The following is a 22,473-nucleotide window of genomic DNA, read 5'->3' as shown; positions in this document are numbered from 1 at the left end:
CGTTCGGGAAGGTCCGAAACCTCTTCTCGTCCAAAATACCGCAGTGTGTGTGTCGCAGTGAAGACGAAGGTCTTTGACCAATGTTTCTTGCAGGTACCGATCAGAGACGTGGTAACTTACGACGAGCTCCGTAGGAAGATTCAAGGTCACCCAGAGAGCATTAGACTGGGCTCGGTCGCTCGGAGTTTCACTGCGAGATCTAATTAGAAATGAGGAGATCCGGACAAGAATCATGATCACCGTGTTAACTCGAAAAGTTGCTCTCTCTCTAAGTTGGCAATAGGCGGGGTACATCGCACATGCAATCGATGGCTGGATGGATGAGGCCGAAAGGTTTTCGAGAGTGGCGACCACGACCCGATAGATAAGGCGTGGGCAGGCCTCCCACTAGGTGGACCGACGACATAGTTAAGGTCGCGAGAAGTCGCTCTAGTCAGTCAGTCAGGCAGCGCAGAACCGGTCATCGTGGCGATCTTTGGGAGAGGATAGATTTCCTTGCCTCCTTGCCTCCTAGGGTGTCCCATCCTTGTTATTGTAAAGAATATTTAAATAGTCCTGCTAGTTTGAAGTTGTTATTTTTGTTTGTTGTTCTAGTGTTTGTAGAACAAGATTTCGACCTTGTTCTTTTTCTTTCTTTTTATAGAGATATCTAAGTGCATTGTAAAAATAACGCTAATCATAGGCCTAAAACGAACTGTTCTGTCGTTAAAGAAGTGCATTGAATGCCAGTGGAAAAACTTGACATTTATTTCTCCATTCTTATTTTCAAATTACGCGAAATATTCCAGTCATGATTTTTATTATCGTTTCTAATAAAAAGTTTATCAAGTCGTAATCACTGAAGGCTACCATTACTTATATCCTCCTTATAACTTCCCAATTCAAGTAAAAGGTACTGCTATAAATCACCTCTGGTTCCTCTCTTAATGTTTTAGTATTTTTCCTCCTCACATCTCTTGAAAATTGGAAGAGCGCGTAAATCGGTACACGTTTCCGAAAGTGCATAATTTTTTTTTAACTGGGTGTCGATTTGAAATGGGTTAATATACATATAACTTATTTGTTTATATATAAGGAATTATTATCACGATAAATATGATTGAAATATGAAAATGATGCCACATTTCTCTGCAAAGTTAATACGAAAAGTGAATGTATCAAAGGCGGCTTTTGAAGGTTTTTATTCATAGGTTCAACGAATTTGAAATTAAAAGAAAATTTATTAGCGAAATAAATTAGGAGAATATAACACAACAATAGAAACTTGATATGGTAAAAAACAAAAGTGAATGTAAATAATGTATTAGTTTATTTTTAAATACACAAAGTATATTTAACATTGACTTTCAGTAGAGGTTCGAAAATAAAAATATATTACTTTCAGGAACATTTATTGCGTTTATGTAACGTGTTAAAGATATAATAAATATTTTTTTAATTCTTGGTAATGACATGATGATAATAAAATACAAAAAGGGCTATTGTGGAATGATGACACCATTGGCTCTGGCATGCTCCTCGTATAATTTCTTCAACTTGTCACTGGAGTTGAACTTTTCTGCGAGTTCATACCAAATTTCCGGTTCGCCTTCGATTAGAGGATTTACAATGGTATTGGTACTGGTTTATGAGCATCTGGGTATTTTTCGCAGCGTTTCTCAATTGAACATGCGCTTCCCAGTATTATGTTAATGTTTATACTTACATATGTCGACCTTGTTTTTTTTGGGGTTTATGAAGTATTTTTAGCTCTAAACCGTTTACTTGGTTTTATTTTCAGTGAAGTATCATAATATATAATGTTACCTAATGTTGACTTAACAATGTTTGTAATAAAAAATCTTATATATAGAGTCAAGTTTTTGATTGTCTACCGTTCGCTTCGCGGACTTAATGGACGCCTCCTTGCGTGTGGAATTTCATAAAATCCATTATAACCTGTCATTTCAGAGAAAGGAATACTTCTACGTATATAAATTTCACGTATCTGAGCCTTGTGATTCTAGAAGAATTGTGATGATGCAGAGAGCCAGCTAGGCATTTAATTATACGTACTATATATATATATATATATATATATATAAGTACAAAAACATGGAGACGGTTAGATGAAACATCAACGTAATACACTTTCAACAAGCAGAAGCCAACTAAGTAGCGGGTTTTATGACAGTCCGCTTGCAAGGCGAGTTAAGGGAGTGTTTTATAAAATAAAAGTCTAATAAGTATAAAACTTGATTAGATTTTTACGTCATGTTATAAATGACCATTAAGCGATTTTATAAAAGGACACACACAAAAGACAGTGTAGGCCACGTGAAGCAAACGCGGGATAGCTTTTTTTATAATAATAGAAGATTATTTATATTATCAACGCCAAAATTCTTTTACAAATCGATTATAATTTAATTAAATAAAATAAATGATTAATATATTTTAAGCAAACAATTCACGAGTGCCAACGACGAGTTCAAACTTCTATTTTATATGATTTCTTTAAAATTAACGTTATCGTACTTGTCCATGTAAGTTTCAGATAAAACTGTCGCTACAACACTCAGCAATACTTATAATCCTTTGGAAGACATTCGTAATTATTATTACAAAGTAAAGAAAGGTTATGGCAAAGTTTCTATTATTGATTGGATTTTGAAAATTACTAATAATTTTAACCAACAATGCAAATGTAATGTTATTAGCGAAAGTTTATTATTTGTACAATACTCGAAGTATATATACTTATTTTTAAGTGCTAATATTTTACACAACCTCCACATTTTATGTGCACATTTACAGGATGATTAGTCATAAGTACAAAAGCTTTAAAAGAATTGATTGCGTAGCTAATAGAGTGAGCAGTGGTAGCTTAGTGGTTGAGGACTGAGACTTACAATCATAGGTCGCGGGTTCGATTCCAGGGAGGCAATGTTATATAATTCAAATTTTGTGCATTAATTATATAGGATTATTGTATACTATTCAAAAATAAATTGCCAGAGGATGTCAGAAGCGTCCTGTGCGTACCATAACACTATACTGTGATCACTAACAACCCTGCCAAGCGTAGGTTAAGTTGCCAAGGTAGGTTATCAATCCCCCCATAGTTATCTTTGGGGAATGCTATGTTTTGCAGTGGGTGTCTGTAATACATCTTTACGTTGTGACATATCCGAACGTCGTTGATTTACTAGGAGAAATTCGAGAAAGAAGGTAAGTATACCCACTCCGTATAAATATCAGGCTCTCTACTATCTGCTACAAGCGATTCCGGGATACTTCAGCCATATAGCACGGAGGCAATTACAGTCTCGATAAGTTTGTTATTGCACTCCGAAATGCAGGTAATAGAGATTTCAGCAATGAACAAAAAAGAAAAAGAAGTAGGTAGAAAGAGAACACTCATCTCTTATATCACAATATGTCATGTTTTGGAATGAAATAATGATTTTTCAGTGTAAATATACTTATCGTATAAGAGGTTAAAGTATTCAAAACATCTATGAACGAACATAAAAGTGCGAAGTTTAATAACACATAACTTAAACTAACAAATCATTTTAAGATTTGGTATGAATGCTTGCGATAAGAACAATCTTACAATATGCTACAATGTGTACTAATGATCAAGTAATATATATTTTTGATTATTACTTAAAATACAGTTAATAAAAAGTCAACTCATGTGGTGCAGTACACTAGATTTAAAAACAAACAATGAATAAGTGTGATAACAAAGTGTCTACCTTTACTGATCCGTGAGGTGATTTTTTTCTTATTAAAAAAGTTTCGAAAAAATTTAAAATTAAATAGTACGTATGTCACCAACATTTATTGAAAATACGATATTACAAAGAAAAAAATGTCTATTTTGGGATGATACAAATAACCTTACTGTACATGGGGTTTCAAATGTTCACTGTGTTTGTGAATACACATAAGCGAGAGATGACGCAAATTTAATAGCTCATAAGTTAACGTGCGAAACAGGTTTTTTCAGAAAGTAATGTATAAGTAATTGCAAGCACGCGGTAAAAACAATCATATAGTGTGTTACCTTATAATAATTTGTTAATATAACTTTCACACTTGATGAAAATACTACTCATGCGGTGTAGTACACTGATTTTAAAAACAGATAATGGAATAGTAAACAATATACACCAACGCGTTAGATGATTCTATTAAGTTTTAAAAGAACTGTCGAAAAAAAAAACAAGGAACGTATATTTAACAGTCACCAACATTTATTAAAGACATGAAATCACAATATCTGTTGCTTCGAACTTTGTATTAAAAGTAAAGTCTATTTTGGGATGATGATGCCATTGGCTCTGGCGCGCTCTTCGTACACTTTCCTCCCTTCGCCAGTAGGGTCGAACTTTGCCGTCATTTCGTTCCAGATTTCAGGCTCTGCTTTGATAAGATGATCTATCATTGTACTGGTACCGTTTTTCTGAGCTTCCGTGCATTTTTCGCAGCCAGTTTCGACAGCTTCCTTCATATGTGCTATAAAAAATCAATACCTTATAGAAAATCGTTAAACATAATACATGTAAACTTTCTTAGTAACTACTTTAATTTTGAATCATTTCAACCCAAATTACTCAGTTGTACTACGAACAATAATAAATTGATTTAGCATTATTTTTAATCACTTCCACATACCCACCTTGAATATTAATCAATTATAAATCACTGGTTATCATGTGTAAACAATTGTTTATAAATATAATATACCGTAATGAAATAAAAATCAAATGATTTAAAATATTTAACTAAATAGTTTAACGGAATAGTGATGTATAAAACCAAGACCATTACTAAATAAAGACACTACTGCACCAGTAGATTGGTTAGTTTAATTTATTTTAAATTATTGTTATTTAAAATCAAGTTTTTTATTTAATAATTTATAGGAAAATTTTGTGTACTTTTATGTGCAAGTAAGACCGCAAAATAATTAGCTGCACTGTCGTTAATATGTACACTAAAACCTTTTTCTGTGAAACTGTTTCAGCAATGGTTATACCATGTTTTATATTTTGTTTTTAATTTAATGTGAAACTTTACTAAAAGTACTATGCAATATATTTAAAATTTTAGCCTTTATGATAACTTCTCTATTGTGTTTGATGCACAATATTAAATTACTAATTATTTTATACCTTTGCTCTACACAAATTAACGCAGAAATGACAAATTAATAATCAGTTTGAATAAACGCGATAGACGTATTGATCGAGATTGAGATTTTTAATTAAATAATTAGACTCGTTAATATTAAATTAAAGTAACATACCTTTCAGTTCTTTTCCTTCGGGACTGCATTTTCCTTTGTCAAGAATGCAATTCACGTATACCAATAGTAATCTTTTGTTTTCTATGATTTCTTTTAGGTCAATGTTATCGTACTTATCGGTGTAGGTTTCGGCTACAACCGCCGCCACCACGCACAGCAATACCAGTAAGCCTTTATGCGACATCCTGAAAATTAATTATATAAAAATTGTTATTGAGTTCCGATGAAATGATCTTGCTTTTAAAAAGTAATGAATATTTTATTACATACTTTTAAATATTATAATATATATATTGTTATATCAACCGAACGCGATGATAAAGTTTAACACTCCGATTATATATGACAAGTTTTAAAGGCATCGTACGTTTATGTAGCCTTCCTTATTCAAATTACAATGAAATCATACACAGAATGTTACTTTTTAAATTAATTAAATTTAATAAATATTTTTTAGAAACCTCGAATACGTGCAAATAATTAGTTACGGTTTTATAAGTAATAACTCTTTTTCATTTTTTAAACAAGCTATTAATAAAGTGCAGGCAAAATGATTTTTCTCATTAAGGACTCAATAAACCATATTTATTGCGTGTAATGTGTCATTTGATACAATATACAATTGTCATCACCATATTAAAGAATATATAAATAGAATTTTCGTTTCTTAACATTCTGATAAAAATAAAGTATCTTTATCGATCTGGCATTCAATGCTGTACAATGTGCAGCTATAAATTATGAATAAATTACAAGCAATTCCTGTATTCGTAGAGAGATGGTTTAATATGTTTTTATACAACCTGTATATGTGTGACCAGTACGTAGTAATATATGTAGTTTGAACATAATATCCGTTCAACAGTTTTTATAACCAAGAAACGTCTTATTTGTTTTTTGTCTCTTTTTTTATTCGCCTAAAATTTACATAATAATTACTAACTTTCATAGAGAAGTATTTTATTTAAAAGTTTTACAGGTTAAGAAATGATTGTCTTATTTCAGGACACGGACTTTCCTTTTTCACCTTCACATCTCGAACTTCATGCCTTATTGGGATTAGAGGTGAAGAAGAGTCTATATAACCGGTTCAAGTCTTAGGTCCAATTCGTGGCGAAGAATTGGCCAGAGATGTTCATTTCATCTACCCTTCATGTATACTTTGAACGCGAGCTGATGAGGCCTTGGCTTTTGCTACACAACGAATGTTTTTAAACGCAAAATCTTACATAAAAAGTCATTACACGTGTTATCTCATTACCCAGTATTTAATTATAATAAGTAAGTTTGTAAGCAAAATATACATTCAAATCTCCAAGTTACTTTTCGGTCAAGCGCTTTACAACCCTGTGCATTGTGTATTTTTCAAATAAGAAACACTGTCTTATAATTTAAGATCCTAATCTTTGTTTTGTTTTTAATTTTGTAATTTACTCCTAAGTAAATGACAGATATATTTTTCAGATAATTTATCAAGACATTTTATAAAAGGAGGAACCAAAGATTGTTGTTAAAGATTGGCCGATATTATAAATTTATTACAGTATTTATTTAAAATGAAAATGTTGGTTAAAACTATGTAATGAATATTAAAATGCGATATTATAGCTAAGATCATGAATTGATACATAATGTTTTTATTTTGTTATTAATATCATATTTATACACAAGGCATTAATTTTAATTAAATTATGTTTATTTATAATTAAATTATATTTAATTATAATTATATGTAATACACAGCCACATATTTGCGGTTTTCTTTCATTATAATATCCAACAGTGTGTTTTTATTACGTAAAAAAGTTTCAGAGCTAATATGTCTCCTGTCTGAGCACATAATGCAGTTATGTAACTATTTACACACATTGTATTCATGTAATATTGATATAATATTCCTGCCAATATGATTTATTAAATAAGTTTGGAGTGGTTATAAAATATTTACATTTTATTAAATTATTAACTATCATGACATTATCACGATACGTTTACAGCAAGAGCTAAAAACTTTTAGTAATTAATTGGGCAGTGCTGTTATTTTAATGATTTAGCAATTGAAGATCTATGATGATCAGAGATGTTATTAAAAACGAAAAAAATGAAGGGATAGAATAATTTTAGGAAACTATCCATGCGTGATGTTTCCATGAGACAGAAGGTTTGATTTCTCCTTTGGTTTGTAATAATACAAGATGACAGGACGAGTAGACATCTACCTGCTACTGCTTGCAAATACAGAGCTTTCGAGGTCACTGTAGGTTTGTTTAAGCATTTCATCTTCGTTTGTTTCATGTGGTAATGTAATGTGTTCACGCTAACGTTCCATGCAGGGGTTTAATCTTATAATATAAAATAATAATTGCTACTTTCATGAAAACCGACATAATTATAAAGTTATTTTGTTTAATAAATAAATAGTAGAATTTAAAATAGCTTAAATAGCTTTCATAGAGAGAATACACTGTATTTTTCCACTTCAGCAAAAATCTTGTTATTTTAATGTTCCATGATTATATAGGCAATTTACTATGGCGGCTTTCAAATTCATGGTAGTTATATTTAAGCAAACCATCATCGTTTTTCTTGAGTGGTAATGTTAAAGTTCACGTTAATCTTGACAACCTGCCTTCTTGATAAGACAACATTTATTCTTTATAACATCCATAGAGCCTCTAGACAGAAGGCCTTGACATCCAACTGGAATGGGTGGCGTTTGGGGAGGCTCGAAACACCTCTTCGTCCAAAATATTTTAATTTCTGTAGACGAAGGTACTTGACATATAGATCTGAGACATGGTTGATTACAAGGGACCTATAATAAGATGGCTTAAGATCTCCCAGAGTGGTATGGTGAGATCTGCAGAAGAACTAAGGTCACCTACGTAGTTCAGAAAATTGCTCGGCTTAAGTGGCAGTAGGCTAGGTTCTCGTACAACTAATGGTCGTTGGGGCCTAAAGATTTTTAAGTGGCGACTACTAGTCGTTAGAAGGGGCGTGTGTAGGTCCCTAACTAGTTAGACCGACGACATAGTAAAAGTCAGAGACATTGAAATGTAGATAAGTTCTTTCAATAAATAACATTATAGTATTATAAATCGCTGGTGTATTGAGCTTCTGTAACATTTTTGTTTTAATTTTAATCAACTTTAGCATTTTGATAACGATGATTTATCATAGTATCCCAAGGGATTGTTTAATCTTTTAGGAATAAATCTATAAAGTACGAAAAGGTAAAGAGAAAAAGCTAACAATATCTAACTTAACGAATTCTCGTTTTTTTATTTAAGCATGTTGAGTTCCAAAAACCACAAAATAATTTCTTGTTTATAATGTTAATTTTATTTCTGCAAATAACCTTACTGTACACGGGGTTTCAAATATTCACCATGTTTATGAATACAGTAATGTATAAGTAATTGCAAGCACGCAGTAAAAACAATCATATAGTGTGTTACATTATAATAGTCTGTTAATATAACTTTCAAACTTGATGAAAATACTACTCATGCGGTGTAGTCCACTGATTTTAAAAGCAGATAATGGAATAGTTAACAATATACACCAACGCGTGAGATGATTCTTTTAAGTTTTAAAGAACTATCGAAAAAATAAACAAGGAACATATATTTAACAGTCACCAACATTTATTAAAAACATGATATCACAATATCTGTTGCTTCGAACTTTGTATTAAAAGTAATGTCTATTTTGGGATGATGATGCCATTGGCCCTGGCGCGCTCCTCGTACACTTTCCTCCCTTCGCCAGTAGGGTCGAACTTTGCCGTCATTTCGTTCCAGATTTCAGGCTCTGCTTTGATAAGATGATCTATCATTGTATTGGTACCGTTTTTCTGGGCTTCCGTGCACTTTTCGCAGCCTGTCTCAACAGCTTCTTTCATGTGTGCTGTAAAAGTGAATATGTTGTGAATTGTAATTGTAATATAAAACAGAATTTATTTGCATTTTGATTACATTAATAGCATTGTTTAGTTATTCAAAAAGTCTATAGTTTTGTAGTTAGTAAAACTAAATGATAATAATTTTTTCCAATAATGTAAAATTGATTTACGGTTTTAATCACTTCCCCATACCTTTATGGTTAAACCATATCTTAATACTGCTTAATAATGTGTGTTAATTATTATTAATTATAATTAAGATATTACTTATACTTATTGATATGTATGTTTTTTTATGAGGAAAAACATATTACTGATTCTTACTACAACAATTTTACTAGAGTGATTTAATGAAATAGTTATGTTTAAAAAATTATACTTCAATTACAAAACTTTTTCTTTATCTCTCCTTCTATACCTCTCTCACATAAGAAGGTTTTTATATATTTTCATGCACGCGGATAGAAATTTTGCTGCATACGTATTTACAATGGAGAGGCAAATTAGTGATTATTTATAATTAAAGAAATAGACTTATTAAATATTATTGTAAAAGTTAAAACAGTTATTTTAATAATAAATTACGGAATGATTAGACTCGTTAATATTTATTTAAAGAACATACCTTTCAGTTCTTTTCCTTCGGGACTGCATTTTCCTTTGTCAAGAATGCAATTCACGTATGCCAACAGTAATCTTTTATTTTCTATGATTTCTTTTAGGTCAATGTTATCGTACTTATCGGTGTAGGTTTCGGCTACAGCCGCCGCCACAACGCACAGCAATATCAGTACTCCTTTATATGACATCTGGAAGATTTAACTTTTATATTTAAAATTCATTATGAAATTAAATATTATATAAAATCGTTAACGAGGGCGAAATAAAATGAGTTTGTTTTTACGAAGTAATAAATCCTTTTTACTTACGTCTTTATCAAATGTTATTATATCAGCCAAATGCAATGATAAAGTTTAACACTTCGAATTTATATGAGTTTTAACAAGCCTCATGCGTTTGAGTGACCTTCCATTTCTTTTAAATTACACAAAGTAAATTATGTACAGCATGGCAGTTTTTTAAAAAAAAATTAAATTATTCTGATAAGGTTTTTTTAACCGTTTTAATATCAATGATAGTAAACAAACATTTTGGCAAGGTAATTATGTTATTTTTAGATACAAGCTAGTCATGAGGTATAGTGAAAAAAATAATATTTATGTTTGATATTTAGGTTATAAGAATTTGGTTTATTACGTAGATTATTTGTTTATTGGTCGCGGTAAGTTGAGGGCATTGTAAGTCTGGTCATTTAGGGGATTTTCGAGGAGGCCTTCGCCTTGCTGCAAGTGTTTATCGGCTTACACGATGGTTAAGATGATTATGATTTGGTATAATAGACAAAGTGTTGTAATAAGTGGTTTGACAAATTATTATTAAATGATTATAAATGTTATTAAATAATGCATAGTTTTCATGTTAAAATATTTACTCATGAAATGGAATACATGTTAGTAATCCATTTCTGAGTAATCTATCTTGTACAAAATACAGTACAATGTACAGTTATAAATTTTGGATAAATGTTATATGGTTCGATGTGAATAAAACATTGTCAGATATCTGTAACCATAATGTAATATGACATATAATTTAGATTTCATATTTGTTTTTTAATAATAAAAAAAAAAGAATTTTGTATAAAGGTTAAATGGCTAATACCTTTCATAGAGCACCATTTTATTTTAAAATAGACAGGTTAGGAAACAATTGAAAGTTAATTCAGAATACAGAATATCCCTTCTTTTTCATATTCATATCTCGAACTTCATGCTTTATTGATACGTGGGGCCAAGAGGCGTCTATGTAGCCGGTTCAAGTCATAGGTCTAATTTGAACTCCTCAAAAGTTGACATGAAGTGGAAATTTTATCAAGTCTAGGGGCCAGGGTTTGAGAATAGTGAAAGCTTTTGTTTTTGTTACATAACAACTGATACCAAGTTATTTGAAAGCAAAGTTTTAAACAGCGATATCATTGCAGCCTTAGGACGTCCGCTGCTGGGTATAAACCTTCTCCATAGATTTTCGATACAACCGGTTTTAAGCCATCTATATACAGCCTTGTGGGTGGACATTGGACGGTCTTACGAGACCGTAGTTTTGCGTACTTTGTGGCCCGTCTTTTTCTTCTTTTCTGCTGATGGACGCCCACTGCAGGACATAGGCAAAAATCACTACGATGACCGATCTAGTGCTGTCCGTATACAGAATCTTAACTATGTCGTCGCAACCCGGGCCTGTCTACTGAAACTTTAATTTTCTTTTGCGCTAGTCTATGTAGGTAAATTTCATTCGCCTATGGATCTTCTCAGTTTTTAGAGAGTTCGTAAGCTATTGGTACATTAATATCTCCGCACTGATTTTTGCTTATTTATAGGCAAAAATAACATTAGCGGTAGTTACTATTATATTATTTACTTTTAGATGTTCTCATGAATAATAAGATTATCGTAAAGATTTATTGATAATTTAAAAAAAACACCAATACCTAAAAGTATCTAGTGCGTATATGGGAGTTCTAGCGCTTGAAATTTAGGAAAATTAAAGAAGGAAAATTAAGGATGTATTTAATCTTAATAAATTAACAATAATAATTGTAAATTATTCTAATCTTAGTGTTATTTTGGTGTAGCGTGAATGATGGGTTTGCTTACGTTTATTAAACATGGGATACATTTCCAAAAACAAAACCACAGGTTTATCTAGAAATAAGAATGTAACGATAATAAGGAAAAGCGTCTTTAAAATTCATATTACTACATGTCAAAAGTAATGATTGTTTACTGTCCATCCCTGCAGACTTTGTAATACAAGAAGTTTCTCCAATAGAATTGTACATCTGACTTCGAACTGTTGCATTCCAATAGAAGTAATAAATTAATGTAATATATTACACGGTGATCACTACATACAGAGTGTTTTAAAATAGGGGCTAAAATATAGGTTTAAAGTTTTACACCTCTAACCATTCTTTGTTTATGTTATCGATTATTTTTGAAGATTATTAAGTATCTAAAGTGTATTTTCACATCGGGGATAACTGGTAAATAAAAGTAAGTTAAGCATCTTTTATAACAGTTATCTTTATCTACATGCTGGATTTATACCAATCATTACCACTCTTGGCATGCGGGCAGTCGATCCCAGTTTTTTTATTTAAAATTTATGCAAGCGGTGAAGTTCATTGTCTGTGAATATTTTTTCCCTTAGCTGGCACATAACGTTACCTCGAGAAGAGAGGGTAAGGATTATTTCCCTCCGGTTCCACAACCTGAGGGATCTATATCAGCAATGAACATCCTTCGGCCAAAATGTAGATAATAGTAAACAGCGAGCTGCTGGCTTCTTTATTTTCTATGATTATCAACCAAATCTCTTCAGGGTCAGAGTGAATAGATACCTACTAAAGCTGCGTCCTTACCTTCGACCATATCATAGTTTTCTATCAGGTGAATTGCTGGCCAAACGCGAACAAGAAAGTATTAAAAAAAAAACGTTTTTCTTAAGTAGTTCATTGGAAGTATTTTAATGAAAAGCGCCTTATAAGATAAACACTGCAATTTGGCAACCATAGTTTAAGACTTGAAGGCCAACTTATGAACTACTTGATAACATGTACAAGATCATGCATGGATGTGGACAGCGCAAAATTGGTCAGCCATTGTGGCGATTTTTGGTAGAGGCCTGTGTCGGCATAAATGAACGAGTGAAAATCTCATCAAACTTACTTAAAAAGCTCTAATTGATTTAAGATCCAGTTTTCTTATAGAAATTACATATATAAATAAAAGTTTAAAGTTGTTTGTTGGAGTATTACACAAATGTTTCCTGTCCGCGTTAATGGTAATTTGCGTTCTTACTGAATATGTATAACTTGACTATTGCTTATGATAAAGATCTTATAAAAACACTAAAATGCGTTTATTATTATATTATATTTTACACGTACAGTAGTTTTTATCACAATTAGCCTTAAGCATATTCGTTGGAAATGATAATTCTCGGGGTTTGTTCATGAAACTAAAGCTTATCAGTGATCAGCGAAAAATATTAATAACATAATTAAGATAAATACTACTAATAGAAATAACATGTAGTTTACGAAAAAAAAACGGCTTTAAATCCAATGTTTCCAGATTTTTGACGAGTGCTCGAACTAATATAGCATTCGCATTTATGAATGCATATATATCTTCCTAGCATGGCATCATTTAATATTATAGTTCATTTGTTTTGTTTGAAATTACTTATAATTTTTATTATACATTATTCATATTATATAATTATACCTCTAAAAGGGTAGTTTAATATACTTACGTATAAAAATAATATTATTAACATTTTTTATTTCAGCTTTATTAGAGTTTTATCACAGAAACTATTCGCTGTCAAACAATTTTATATAATATGATATATTTAAGATAGCGATTATAAGTTATATTCTGTATTTTTTTTCTTTTTTGACAAATCCTGTGCACCACTGAATTTAAATAATAGTTGTTATAATGTGAAACGTTTGTGCTCCATGGCCGTTCGTTAGTAATGATAGCCTCGTAGCAGGTTAAAAGCCTGAGGTCATTGACGAATATTTGATAACAGGTATTTTAAAAAAAAGCATGTTTAGGGCAGTGGGTAGGCCTCATGGAACAGATGGTCGCCAGGGCCTTAAGATTCTAAAGTGGAGTGGCATAGTCACAAGAAACCGCAGCGTGAAACGTCCACTAACAAGGTCACCCTATTAAGGTCGTCGGAAGCTGGAGACAGGCAGTTTCCAACCGGTCCTATTAGAAATCTACGGGGAGAGTCTGTATCCAGCTATCGACATCTGACTGCTGAAATGATAATGATATTTAAAACAAGTTACTGTGGTTGTTAAAATTCTTTATTGAAATAAACTTTATCAATCATTTGTTTTTACTCTCAATTTATATTACGTAAAATCACAAAATTTCGCATAAATCAATAATTATTTTTTTTTGGATTAAATAAAACAATAAAGAAACGTAAATCACTTAATCTATAAATAGTGTCTCCCTAAACTGTTCATCTTAATTTTCACCAGCAAGGAAAGCTTCATACTTTTCTTTGTACTCATTATTCGGATCATATTTTTGCTTGATTTGTTCCCAAGAATCCTTGTCGTTTTCACGAATAAATTTAACGACTTTTCTAGCTCCGGTTTTTTGGAATTCCGTGCATTTTAAGCAACTGTTTTGGACAGCATCGATAAGATGGACTGCAAGAAAATATTAATCAAATAAATATACTAATGACATAAATATACTAATAAAAGAATTAATTATTTTGCACCCTCAAAAAAACACATTGCAAAAAACGATATTCTCTATCACCAATAAACATTTTCTATCTAGATTCAAAAAGGTTCTGTGACATCTATTTTCCGTTGGGGATCTAATTATATATTGTAACTATTTAATGGACAATTAACTGATACTGTATAAGAAGAAGCTCCTTATTTTAGAGTCGGGACGATTAGCCTAATAATTCCCATTACTTGAACTGAAATAGCGCCTCGATTTTACCTAACTAGACCATGTTTCTAACAAAAGAGACCTGGGATCAATGATGGAAAAATATTTTAAGGATTTGCGTTGATCTTGAAGTTAAAAATTATACTGAATTTTATTTCAAATGATTTACATGGGAATGTAGTGGAATAAAACTCAAAACTCTATTTTAGAGTATAAATTAGTGTTTTTCAATTATATGATGTTATATAACAATAACTAACTATTGTATATTAAATATACATGTGTTATGCATATAGAGTTACTATTCTCTATTTATTATATTTTGTAAAAGTCACTTCACTATCACAGAGAGGATTTTATGTTACATGTTAATGTACTAAATTTATAAATAATTTAATATGTACACGTTTAATGGCAATATCCGAAGAAAATGTTGCCTAAGGGATAGGTTTAGAAATAAAATATATGTAATATTATTGTAAATATTGATATAAATGTAAATACTAATAAGTAGACCTAGAGTTCATTCTTTTTTTGTTAAGCATGCAAGTCCATTAAGACTATTTTTACACTTAGAAAACTCTAATTAACATTTAATGTGGACCTTTGTTTTTGTATTCTTATAAAAAACAGTTTACTAAAATCGGGATCCTATTTTGTTTATAAATGGATATTTAATTATAAATGGATTATAATTTGATATTATAATAATTAATAAATATTATATTAATACTTACGTTTAAGTTCCTTTGCTTCGGGCGCGCATCGACCCTTATCCAAGACACATTTAATGTACGATGCAAGAAGTCGTTTGTTGGACATGATTTCATCTAAATTTAAATTATCATATCTGTCAGTGTAACGCTCTTCTGCGAAAGTGATAGCAAAAAGTGCCAAAATTGGCAAAAAAATTAGTCGCTTCATTATTAATTGAATTTAAACAGACTTCGGAATTGATAACCTGCTTGTTGTATCTCTTCTTAGGAAAATCTACGGTAACGCCTGCATTTATACCCAAGGTATGCATAATTGGTTGTATTGAATTGATGATGGTAAATGAGACTGAATCACGAACCAAGATTTAATTGGTATTTAAATGTTTGAATTCTTCACTGTCAATGCGAGGGTTTCCGGATTAAATCAAATCATCCTTAAACGTAAAGTAAGTTATTGCATAAAGTGATGAACTAGATCAGGTTTTTCAATTTATATGATGATAGTGGGGGTCGTGTTTTTGTAATTTATGTCATTATTTTATATTATTATTTCGATTATGTCTTGTAAAAGATGACTGCAGGGGGAGAGGCATAAAGTTCTGGAATGGAGACCGCAGTCCACTAGCAAGATAGACAGACGACACAGAAAACTGATTGAAAGCTGTTGAAAGTCTTTTCTAATTGGTCATGTGGCATGTGGCAATTTATGGGTGAGGCCTATGTCTAATAGTAGATATTCTACTGCTAAAATGACGATGACGATGGTGAAAAGATGACATGCCATTATAAAAAGTATAATTTAATGCAATTTTAAGAGTCATATAAATGATAATAGAGAAGTAAAACTAATAACAAATCAATTTTATTAACAAATATTTTTAAATCCATCCAAATATTTTGTGTAAGAAATCGCTGAATAATAAGAAGATCTCTAACTATAGGTATCACTGTTATCATGTTTGCAATTTATATTTATAAGATGTACAGTTATTTACTATTATTATTAAAACAAATGTAGAAACCTTTTCAGAAAGTTATGCGAAAAAAGTTTTTATTCATGAAACGCAGGCGAGTTATGTTTTATGATAAAAATTGAATAAAAAAAGAAAGTAGTTTTGTTCCATATTTCAAATGTACGTTTTAATCTTACCATTTTTGTATAGCTATAGCATGTTATAGGTAAATTAATCAAGGTCGAGAATGTTTACGTGCATTAATGTTTCACGATTTGAAACCAAGTTGAAACCAGGTCAGGAAAGTGTTCACAACCTTCTCGTTAACAGATTGATTCACACTGGGTTCCCTATTCCATCTTATTCGTGACGTCAGTGAGGGATTTCCTATACATGTCACCTGTAAAACTTTTGGATTAAAAGGCATATGGATACAGTTTCAATTGCCAAATGATGCACTCACTGCTTTTGTGAAGGGATTTAAAGAAGAACCTGTTGCAGACTATGAAATGTTCTAGAAAGTTATTTCATACACATGAAATCTATAAGCCCCGACGATAGTAGAGATATCATTCAAATGTTTTGAAAAAAGACCTGCACCACATTCCTATTTCTTTTCAATTTTTCCGCAAAGATATGTTAAAAAATATTACTCAAATAATTTGCCTATAATTATCGGTCAAGATCACGTTAAAAATTAAAGTAATTAGATTTTTATTATTTACATAATACGGATAAACATCCAACCGTGATTCAAAGTTATACGTTTAATTAGTTGTGTTACGGATCGCCTTTAATTACAACTTAAAATATTTCGTTAATGAGTATACTCATTGCAGTCTTATGTAAGTAGTTTGTGGCATTGTAAAAATATGTTGATTAATTATGGAAATTTAACAAATGATAAGCGAATAAACAGAAACATTTAATTAAAAGTTTATGTTACTTTATGTTATATGATCATCTTCTTAAGTTGTAAGTAACATCCTAGGGCAAACTTGTTATAGACGCTTACAGTTATTAATATGTACGTGATGGTTTCGGAAATGAAATTAGTACTATGTCATCAGAAGGTACCAATCGACCACTTGCGTATTCATACATTTAGTCATTTTTATTTCAAATTATTTCAACTTAAAGCTACGTTCCAAGCGCGATCTGTTTTGAGAAAAACCCATAACAAAGTCATGTCGTATATATTTATATATATATATATATATATATATATATATATATATATATATATATATATATATATATATATATATATATATATATATATATATGTTTAATAAGGTTCTGCTTTAATTAATTTATTGCATTTTTATTTCAAGATATGGGAATGTATTTTAATACCGTAAATAGTTGCCGACGAAAGAGTTACTTAATACAATATTTAGTTTTGTTGCTAGCCTTATGTACATCTTTATTCATTAATATTAATTTTATTATGCACATCATATTAGTCACATGCGCGTATATACTCACTATGTACCGGTTTAATATTTTCCTTAGAAATCTTTTCGTTTGGAGAGTTTATGTATTGAATAATTTAAATAAGAGGATTCTTAAAAAAAATGTTGGCTTTTTGATAAATTGAACAGATTTTGAACAACCTATTTGTGTACCTGAGGAAGTCTGAAAAAAAGACCAAGGATATGCTTACGTCATTATTTTGTAGTGAAGTAATGAAAAAGCAACGAAGACGAGTCCACCTGCTTTTGTTACTGAGGATTTCTCGTTTCTCGCGTTTTTTAAAAAACGAGAGAAGTGTAGGTAATACAGAGTAGGTATAGGGGTATTAATGACAGTTATAATACTTGGTATTATATGTCACCATAAAAGCGAGCAAACATGAAAACACCGCGTCGTTTTTTGTGGGCTCTTCTTAAATTAGAATGTTATGTTATACCCAAGAATGTTTTTTTTTAATTTTTAATTTGGGTGATGTTAATAACCAGTTTTTAACATCTCGCGTTTCTCCTGGCATACAAAAGTGATCCATTATAGATTATTCAAAGTAGATAGTAATTAAAATTCAAGCGAAATTCACATTCAAAATTGAGTAATAGTAGCCCAGTGATAAAAGAATGAGACATGCGATTTTTCCGTAATACAATCTTATTTAATTCATATTGAATTAATTATATAGTTTTGCCACTGCTCACAAACATGTTTTCAGAGGATGTCCAGCAGCATCCTCTTCGTACCATAATACCACACTTCGATAACCAACCAGCTTGCTAAGCGTGGCAGTTATAATATAACAGGTTGTCAAATATCTCCCTTCCGCTTTTTTGCTCTTTATTCAATGCTTTATAAAAAGTGTTACAGTGATCGGATTTAGTTCAAATATGCGCCGTTTTGTTCGATTATCTTTTTCCATCTAGACGGCAACTTCATAATACCTCCCTCGTAGAAGCCCCCCTCCTTATTTGCGAAGAACTCGGACAGCCACTTTTCACAAACCTTTTTTGAGTTCAACTTTACACCACCAAGGGCGTTCGCCATGGACAGGAACAGGTGGTAATCACTTAGCGCTATGTCCGGGCTATATATATGGCTATATATATGCTATATATATGCTATATATATGGTGGATGTGATAAAACCTCCCATCCGAGCTCCCGTAGCTTCTGACGAGTCATCAACGAAGTGTGTGGTCTGGCGTTGTCCTGGTGGAACACTACACCCTTCCTGTTGGCCAATTCTGGACGCTTCTGGTCGATCGCCTGCTTCAAGCGGTCCAGTTGTTCGCAGTAGATGGTAGAATTAAGCGTCTGGCCATATGGGAGCAGCTCATAGTGGATGATTCCCTTCCAATCCCACCAAACACACAGCAAAACCTTCCTGGCCGTCAATCCCGGCTGGGCCACTGTTTGGAACGATTCACCGGCTTCGACCACGACCGTTTTCACTTGATATTGTCGTATGTGATCCATTTTTCATCGCCAGTCACCATCCGCTTCAAGAATGGGTCGAGTTCGTTCCGTTTCAGCAGCATATCGCAGGCGTTGATATGGTCCAGAACGTTTTTTTGCGTCAAATTCTGCGGCACCCAAACATCAAGCTTTTTTTTGTATCCAGCCTTCTGCAGATGGTTTAAAATGGTTTGATGACTAACTCCCATCTCCTGGGCGATGTCACGAGATGCCACATGCCGGTCTAACTCGATGTAGTCCATGATTTGATCGGTATTTGTCGTCACAGGTCTTCCACCGGCTGGCTTATCCATGGTGTCGTTTTCGCCGGCTCTGAATCGTCGAAACCATTCCTCCGCGGTTCGAAGTGATAGAGTACCATCCCCCAAAGGAAAACTTTAAAATAGCGCGAATTTCGGCGTTAGTGAACTCCCTGTTTACACGTCTATAACTGTTGAACGCAATATCCAAACTAATCATGCATAGCGTCGTTTTGTAGGTTATGTCAAGACCTTTCAAATTATGTATAGTATTGCCAGATACGAGCTCTGTAGCGCTTTGTACATAGCCGCGAAATTCAAAAGACAAAAAGGCGGAAGGGAAATATTTGACAACCTATTATTTTAATAGTTATCTTTGAGGGAGAGGCCTTGCAGCGAGCGTCTATAGGCTGGTAACAACGGCAATAAATCGAATAATGTAAACTTATATTCGCTTTATTATTTACTTTGAATGTTACCTTATGTTGTTGTTATAGGCCTATCTATAGATGAACGTCAATCTAAATTCGTGTGATAGGGCACGCTAATTCAAACTTAGTGACGAATTTTTTTAACCGTTGCTTTTCAAAAAAGATAATATATTTTGCGCACCCTCTATTATTAGTTCTATTAAGACGAATACAATTTTTTAATTTTTACAATATTTTTCGCTTTCATAAGTCTTGTACAGGCTATATACAAAAATTCATACTACAATGTCTTGAGTTTGAAAAATAATTGCAAAAAAGTTCTGTGCAATGTTAGCGAGTGGCATAAAAAGACAGCTCGTTATTTTCTTTAACTTATTATATAGATTTTATTGGGTTAGCCACTGCTTATTCTGTCGTCTGATTTCAATTTCACATGATTTATGGGGAACCCTGTATACCAAAATGACAAAGTACGTAAATCAAACTATTAAATTTTAACCAAACATTTATTGATAAAAAATCACATACATTTGTAAGCTTTAGTTTGGAATATTAATGCCTTGTGCCCTAGCGCGATCCTCATACGTCTTTCTCCACTTGCCTTCGGGATCGAACTTGGCGCAAAGCTCATTCCAAATTTCCGGTTCATGCTCGATGAGGTGCTTAATCATCTCATACGATCCCTTCTCCTGTTTTTCTGTACACTTTTCGCATCCAGTTTCGATAGCTTCTTGAAGGTGCTCTGTAAATAAAACGTACTATATATAAGTATTTTACCAAAAATTAGGATACGGGAAAACGTGTTTTGTTATGTATTAGGAAGGTAGAGTACATGGTCCCATACAAAAGTTTCTGGTTGTAAGAAATTTCCTTTAAATTACATATTAATTGGCGATTTATTTCCTTGCAACTGGCTAGTAATTGATTATAAAAACAGCAATACCAATAACCAGTAAATTGAATAGCACTGAAGAAATTATGAGATTCATAATAAGAACTAAGTTCTACTTTTAAAGTAGTTTTGAATTCAACGTGTGAGATTGAAATAAAGTTGTAGTAAATATATAGACAACTGCGCCCTTGCATTTAAAATTTTGAGTAAAGTTATGATATTACAAGAGAATAATTATGTAATAGTAAAAAAGCAACAATCAAATAAACAATCTTACCCCTTAACTCCTTCCCTTCTGCAGTGCATTTCCCTTTGCCGAGAATACAGTTGGCATATGATTGAATTAATTTACTATTAGACTTCAATTCATCTAAATTGATGTTATCATATTTATCAGTGTATTTATCAGTTGCTAAAACAGCTGCTACCGCACAGAATAAAATGATCAAACTCTTAGACGTCATCTGAAAAATAAAGGAAAATATGTGTTAGACTAAATTCTATAGCACACAGTTAATTTTATAATATTGTAAATATAACCCACTGCTGGTTTTTAAAACAAGAGATTTATGTTTTATCAAAAAGGAACTACTCTGACGACTGATGGCCTATAGTGCAACAACTCGCTTATATATAGTCGTTTCCGTAGTGGACCAAACATCTAATTCACCTTCAGAATGATCATTGCTTCTTTGTAATCGTTGCAAAAAACGCATTTTTATACAGTATGCTCAAATTTTTGGAGGTATAACAAATAACAGACATCTATTATTTACAATTCTAATGAAAAATAAAGATGCCTAAAAATAATATTTTTCTTAAGGACGTTTACAAAATAGATTTTGATTTTTGAGCTAAAAAAAGTGTCAGTGTCAAATCTTGTCAGTTAGTTATTTTCATTTGTGCAGCTTCCTAAGATTTTCTAATCCACGAATGTTACATCCTCAATTCTTGATTAACTTCTCTGATTCCATAAATACATTTCTATCCGTTAGTCATCTAAAAAGAGTAGATATCTTATTCCAAAGAATAATTTTAACTTACAATAACTACAAATAAGTTGATCTTAGAAAGGTTTTTGTGAACTACCACTATACAAATTAAATGCGAAAGCATAAGATATTTTTTGCGTAATAAAAGTCTTATGTCCAATCACACAGTCACATTGTTACATTCTTGACAAACGCTTAAATGCAATAAAAAGTATGTCTTTGAAAGGTAAAACAAAATAAGTAATGAATTACATGTTAATAATGTTTTGTTCAGTGACAAAATGCATTATGTCAATATTACATCTCATAATATATAGGGTTTTGGTAGGCTCTATGTGAAAGGCACGATGGCTTCGGAGACGTAGATGTTTTTCCAGAACGCCGTCTTAGCCTACCGCGTGCTTTGCCGATTAGTGCTGGACACGGTTCCGGTTTTCAGGCTGTGTGGGATTTGCTGAGTACCTATTAAGGTTTAAACTCAACTAGAGTCCCTCGTACGATTGACCACAACGTGGCGAACCTGATCACTGGCTGTTCCCGTAGCTGGTGCGTT

At 32.0% G+C, this 22,473-nt stretch overlaps 4 protein-coding genes across 4 annotated transcripts; all 4 read right to left on the bottom strand.

Moving 5' to 3' along the window:
* Positions 1–4,222: 4,222 nt before the first annotated feature.
* Positions 4,223–5,633, bottom strand: LOC137921657 (allergen Tha p 1-like). Its single transcript, XM_068764462.1, has 3 exons — positions 5,570–5,633; positions 5,300–5,484; positions 4,223–4,506 (listed from the first exon to the last, which is right to left on the bottom strand). Exons 2-3 carry the CDS (start codon positions 5,481–5,483, stop codon positions 4,304–4,306), a joined length of 387 nt encoding a protein of 128 aa, XP_068620563.1. The 5' UTR covers position 5,484; positions 5,570–5,633; the 3' UTR covers positions 4,223–4,303.
* Positions 5,634–9,005: 3,372 nt separating this feature from the next.
* LOC137921659 (allergen Tha p 1-like) lies at positions 9,006–10,012 on the bottom strand. Its single transcript, XM_068764464.1, has 2 exons — positions 9,829–10,012; positions 9,006–9,208 (listed from the first exon to the last, which is right to left on the bottom strand). The coding sequence occupies exons 1-2, from the start codon at positions 10,010–10,012 to the stop codon at positions 9,006–9,008; spliced, it is 387 nt and encodes a 128-aa protein (XP_068620565.1).
* Positions 10,013–14,243: 4,231 nt separating this feature from the next.
* On the bottom strand, positions 14,244–15,697 carry LOC137921662 (ejaculatory bulb-specific protein 3-like). The gene is made up of 2 exons (XM_068764471.1): positions 15,493–15,697; positions 14,244–14,499 (listed from the first exon to the last, which is right to left on the bottom strand). Exons 1-2 carry the CDS (start codon positions 15,677–15,679, stop codon positions 14,312–14,314), a joined length of 375 nt encoding a protein of 124 aa, XP_068620572.1. The 5' UTR covers positions 15,680–15,697; the 3' UTR covers positions 14,244–14,311.
* A 4,831-nt stretch (positions 15,698–20,528) lies between these two features.
* Positions 20,529–21,532, bottom strand: LOC137921654 (ejaculatory bulb-specific protein 3-like). Its single transcript, XM_068764458.1, has 3 exons — positions 21,473–21,532; positions 21,206–21,392; positions 20,529–20,778 (listed from the first exon to the last, which is right to left on the bottom strand). Exons 2-3 carry the CDS (start codon positions 21,390–21,392, stop codon positions 20,576–20,578), a joined length of 390 nt encoding a protein of 129 aa, XP_068620559.1. The 5' UTR covers positions 21,473–21,532; the 3' UTR covers positions 20,529–20,575.
* Positions 21,533–22,473: the final 941 nt, after the last annotated feature.

The sequence above is a fragment of the Battus philenor genome, unplaced genomic scaffold, assembly GCF_028537555.1.
Source record: "Battus philenor isolate CCGP_79_NKW_IND1 unplaced genomic scaffold, ilBatPhil1.0.hap1 SCAF_19, whole genome shotgun sequence".
Lineage (NCBI taxonomy): Eukaryota > Metazoa > Arthropoda > Insecta > Lepidoptera > Papilionidae > Battus > Battus philenor.
Note: the sequence above shows the minus strand (reverse complement) of the source record. Positions and strands in the feature narration are given on the sequence as shown.

Coding starts and splice junctions, on each gene's coding strand:
- LOC137921657 (XM_068764462.1), bottom strand. CDS start 5,483: ATGTCGCATAAAGGCTTACTGGTATTGCTGTGCGTGGTGGCGGCGGTT. Junction 4,507..5,299: donor CGAAGGAAAAGAACTGAAAG/GTATGTTACTTT, acceptor GATTTTTTATAG/CACATATGAAGGAAGCTGTC.
- LOC137921659 (XM_068764464.1), bottom strand. CDS start 10,012: ATGTCATATAAAGGAGTACTGATATTGCTGTGCGTTGTGGCGGCGGCT. Junction 9,209..9,828: donor CGAAGGAAAAGAACTGAAAG/GTATGTTCTTTA, acceptor TCACTTTTACAG/CACACATGAAAGAAGCTGTT.
- LOC137921662 (XM_068764471.1), bottom strand. CDS start 15,679: ATGAAGCGACTAATTTTTTTGCCAATTTTGGCACTTTTTGCTATCACT. Junction 14,500..15,492: donor CGAAGCAAAGGAACTTAAAC/GTAAGTATTAAT, acceptor ATTTTCTTGCAG/TCCATCTTATCGATGCTGTC.
- LOC137921654 (XM_068764458.1), bottom strand. CDS start 21,392: ATGACGTCTAAGAGTTTGATCATTTTATTCTGTGCGGTAGCAGCTGTT. Junction 20,779..21,205: donor AGAAGGGAAGGAGTTAAGGG/GTAAGATTGTTT, acceptor TTTTATTTACAG/AGCACCTTCAAGAAGCTATC.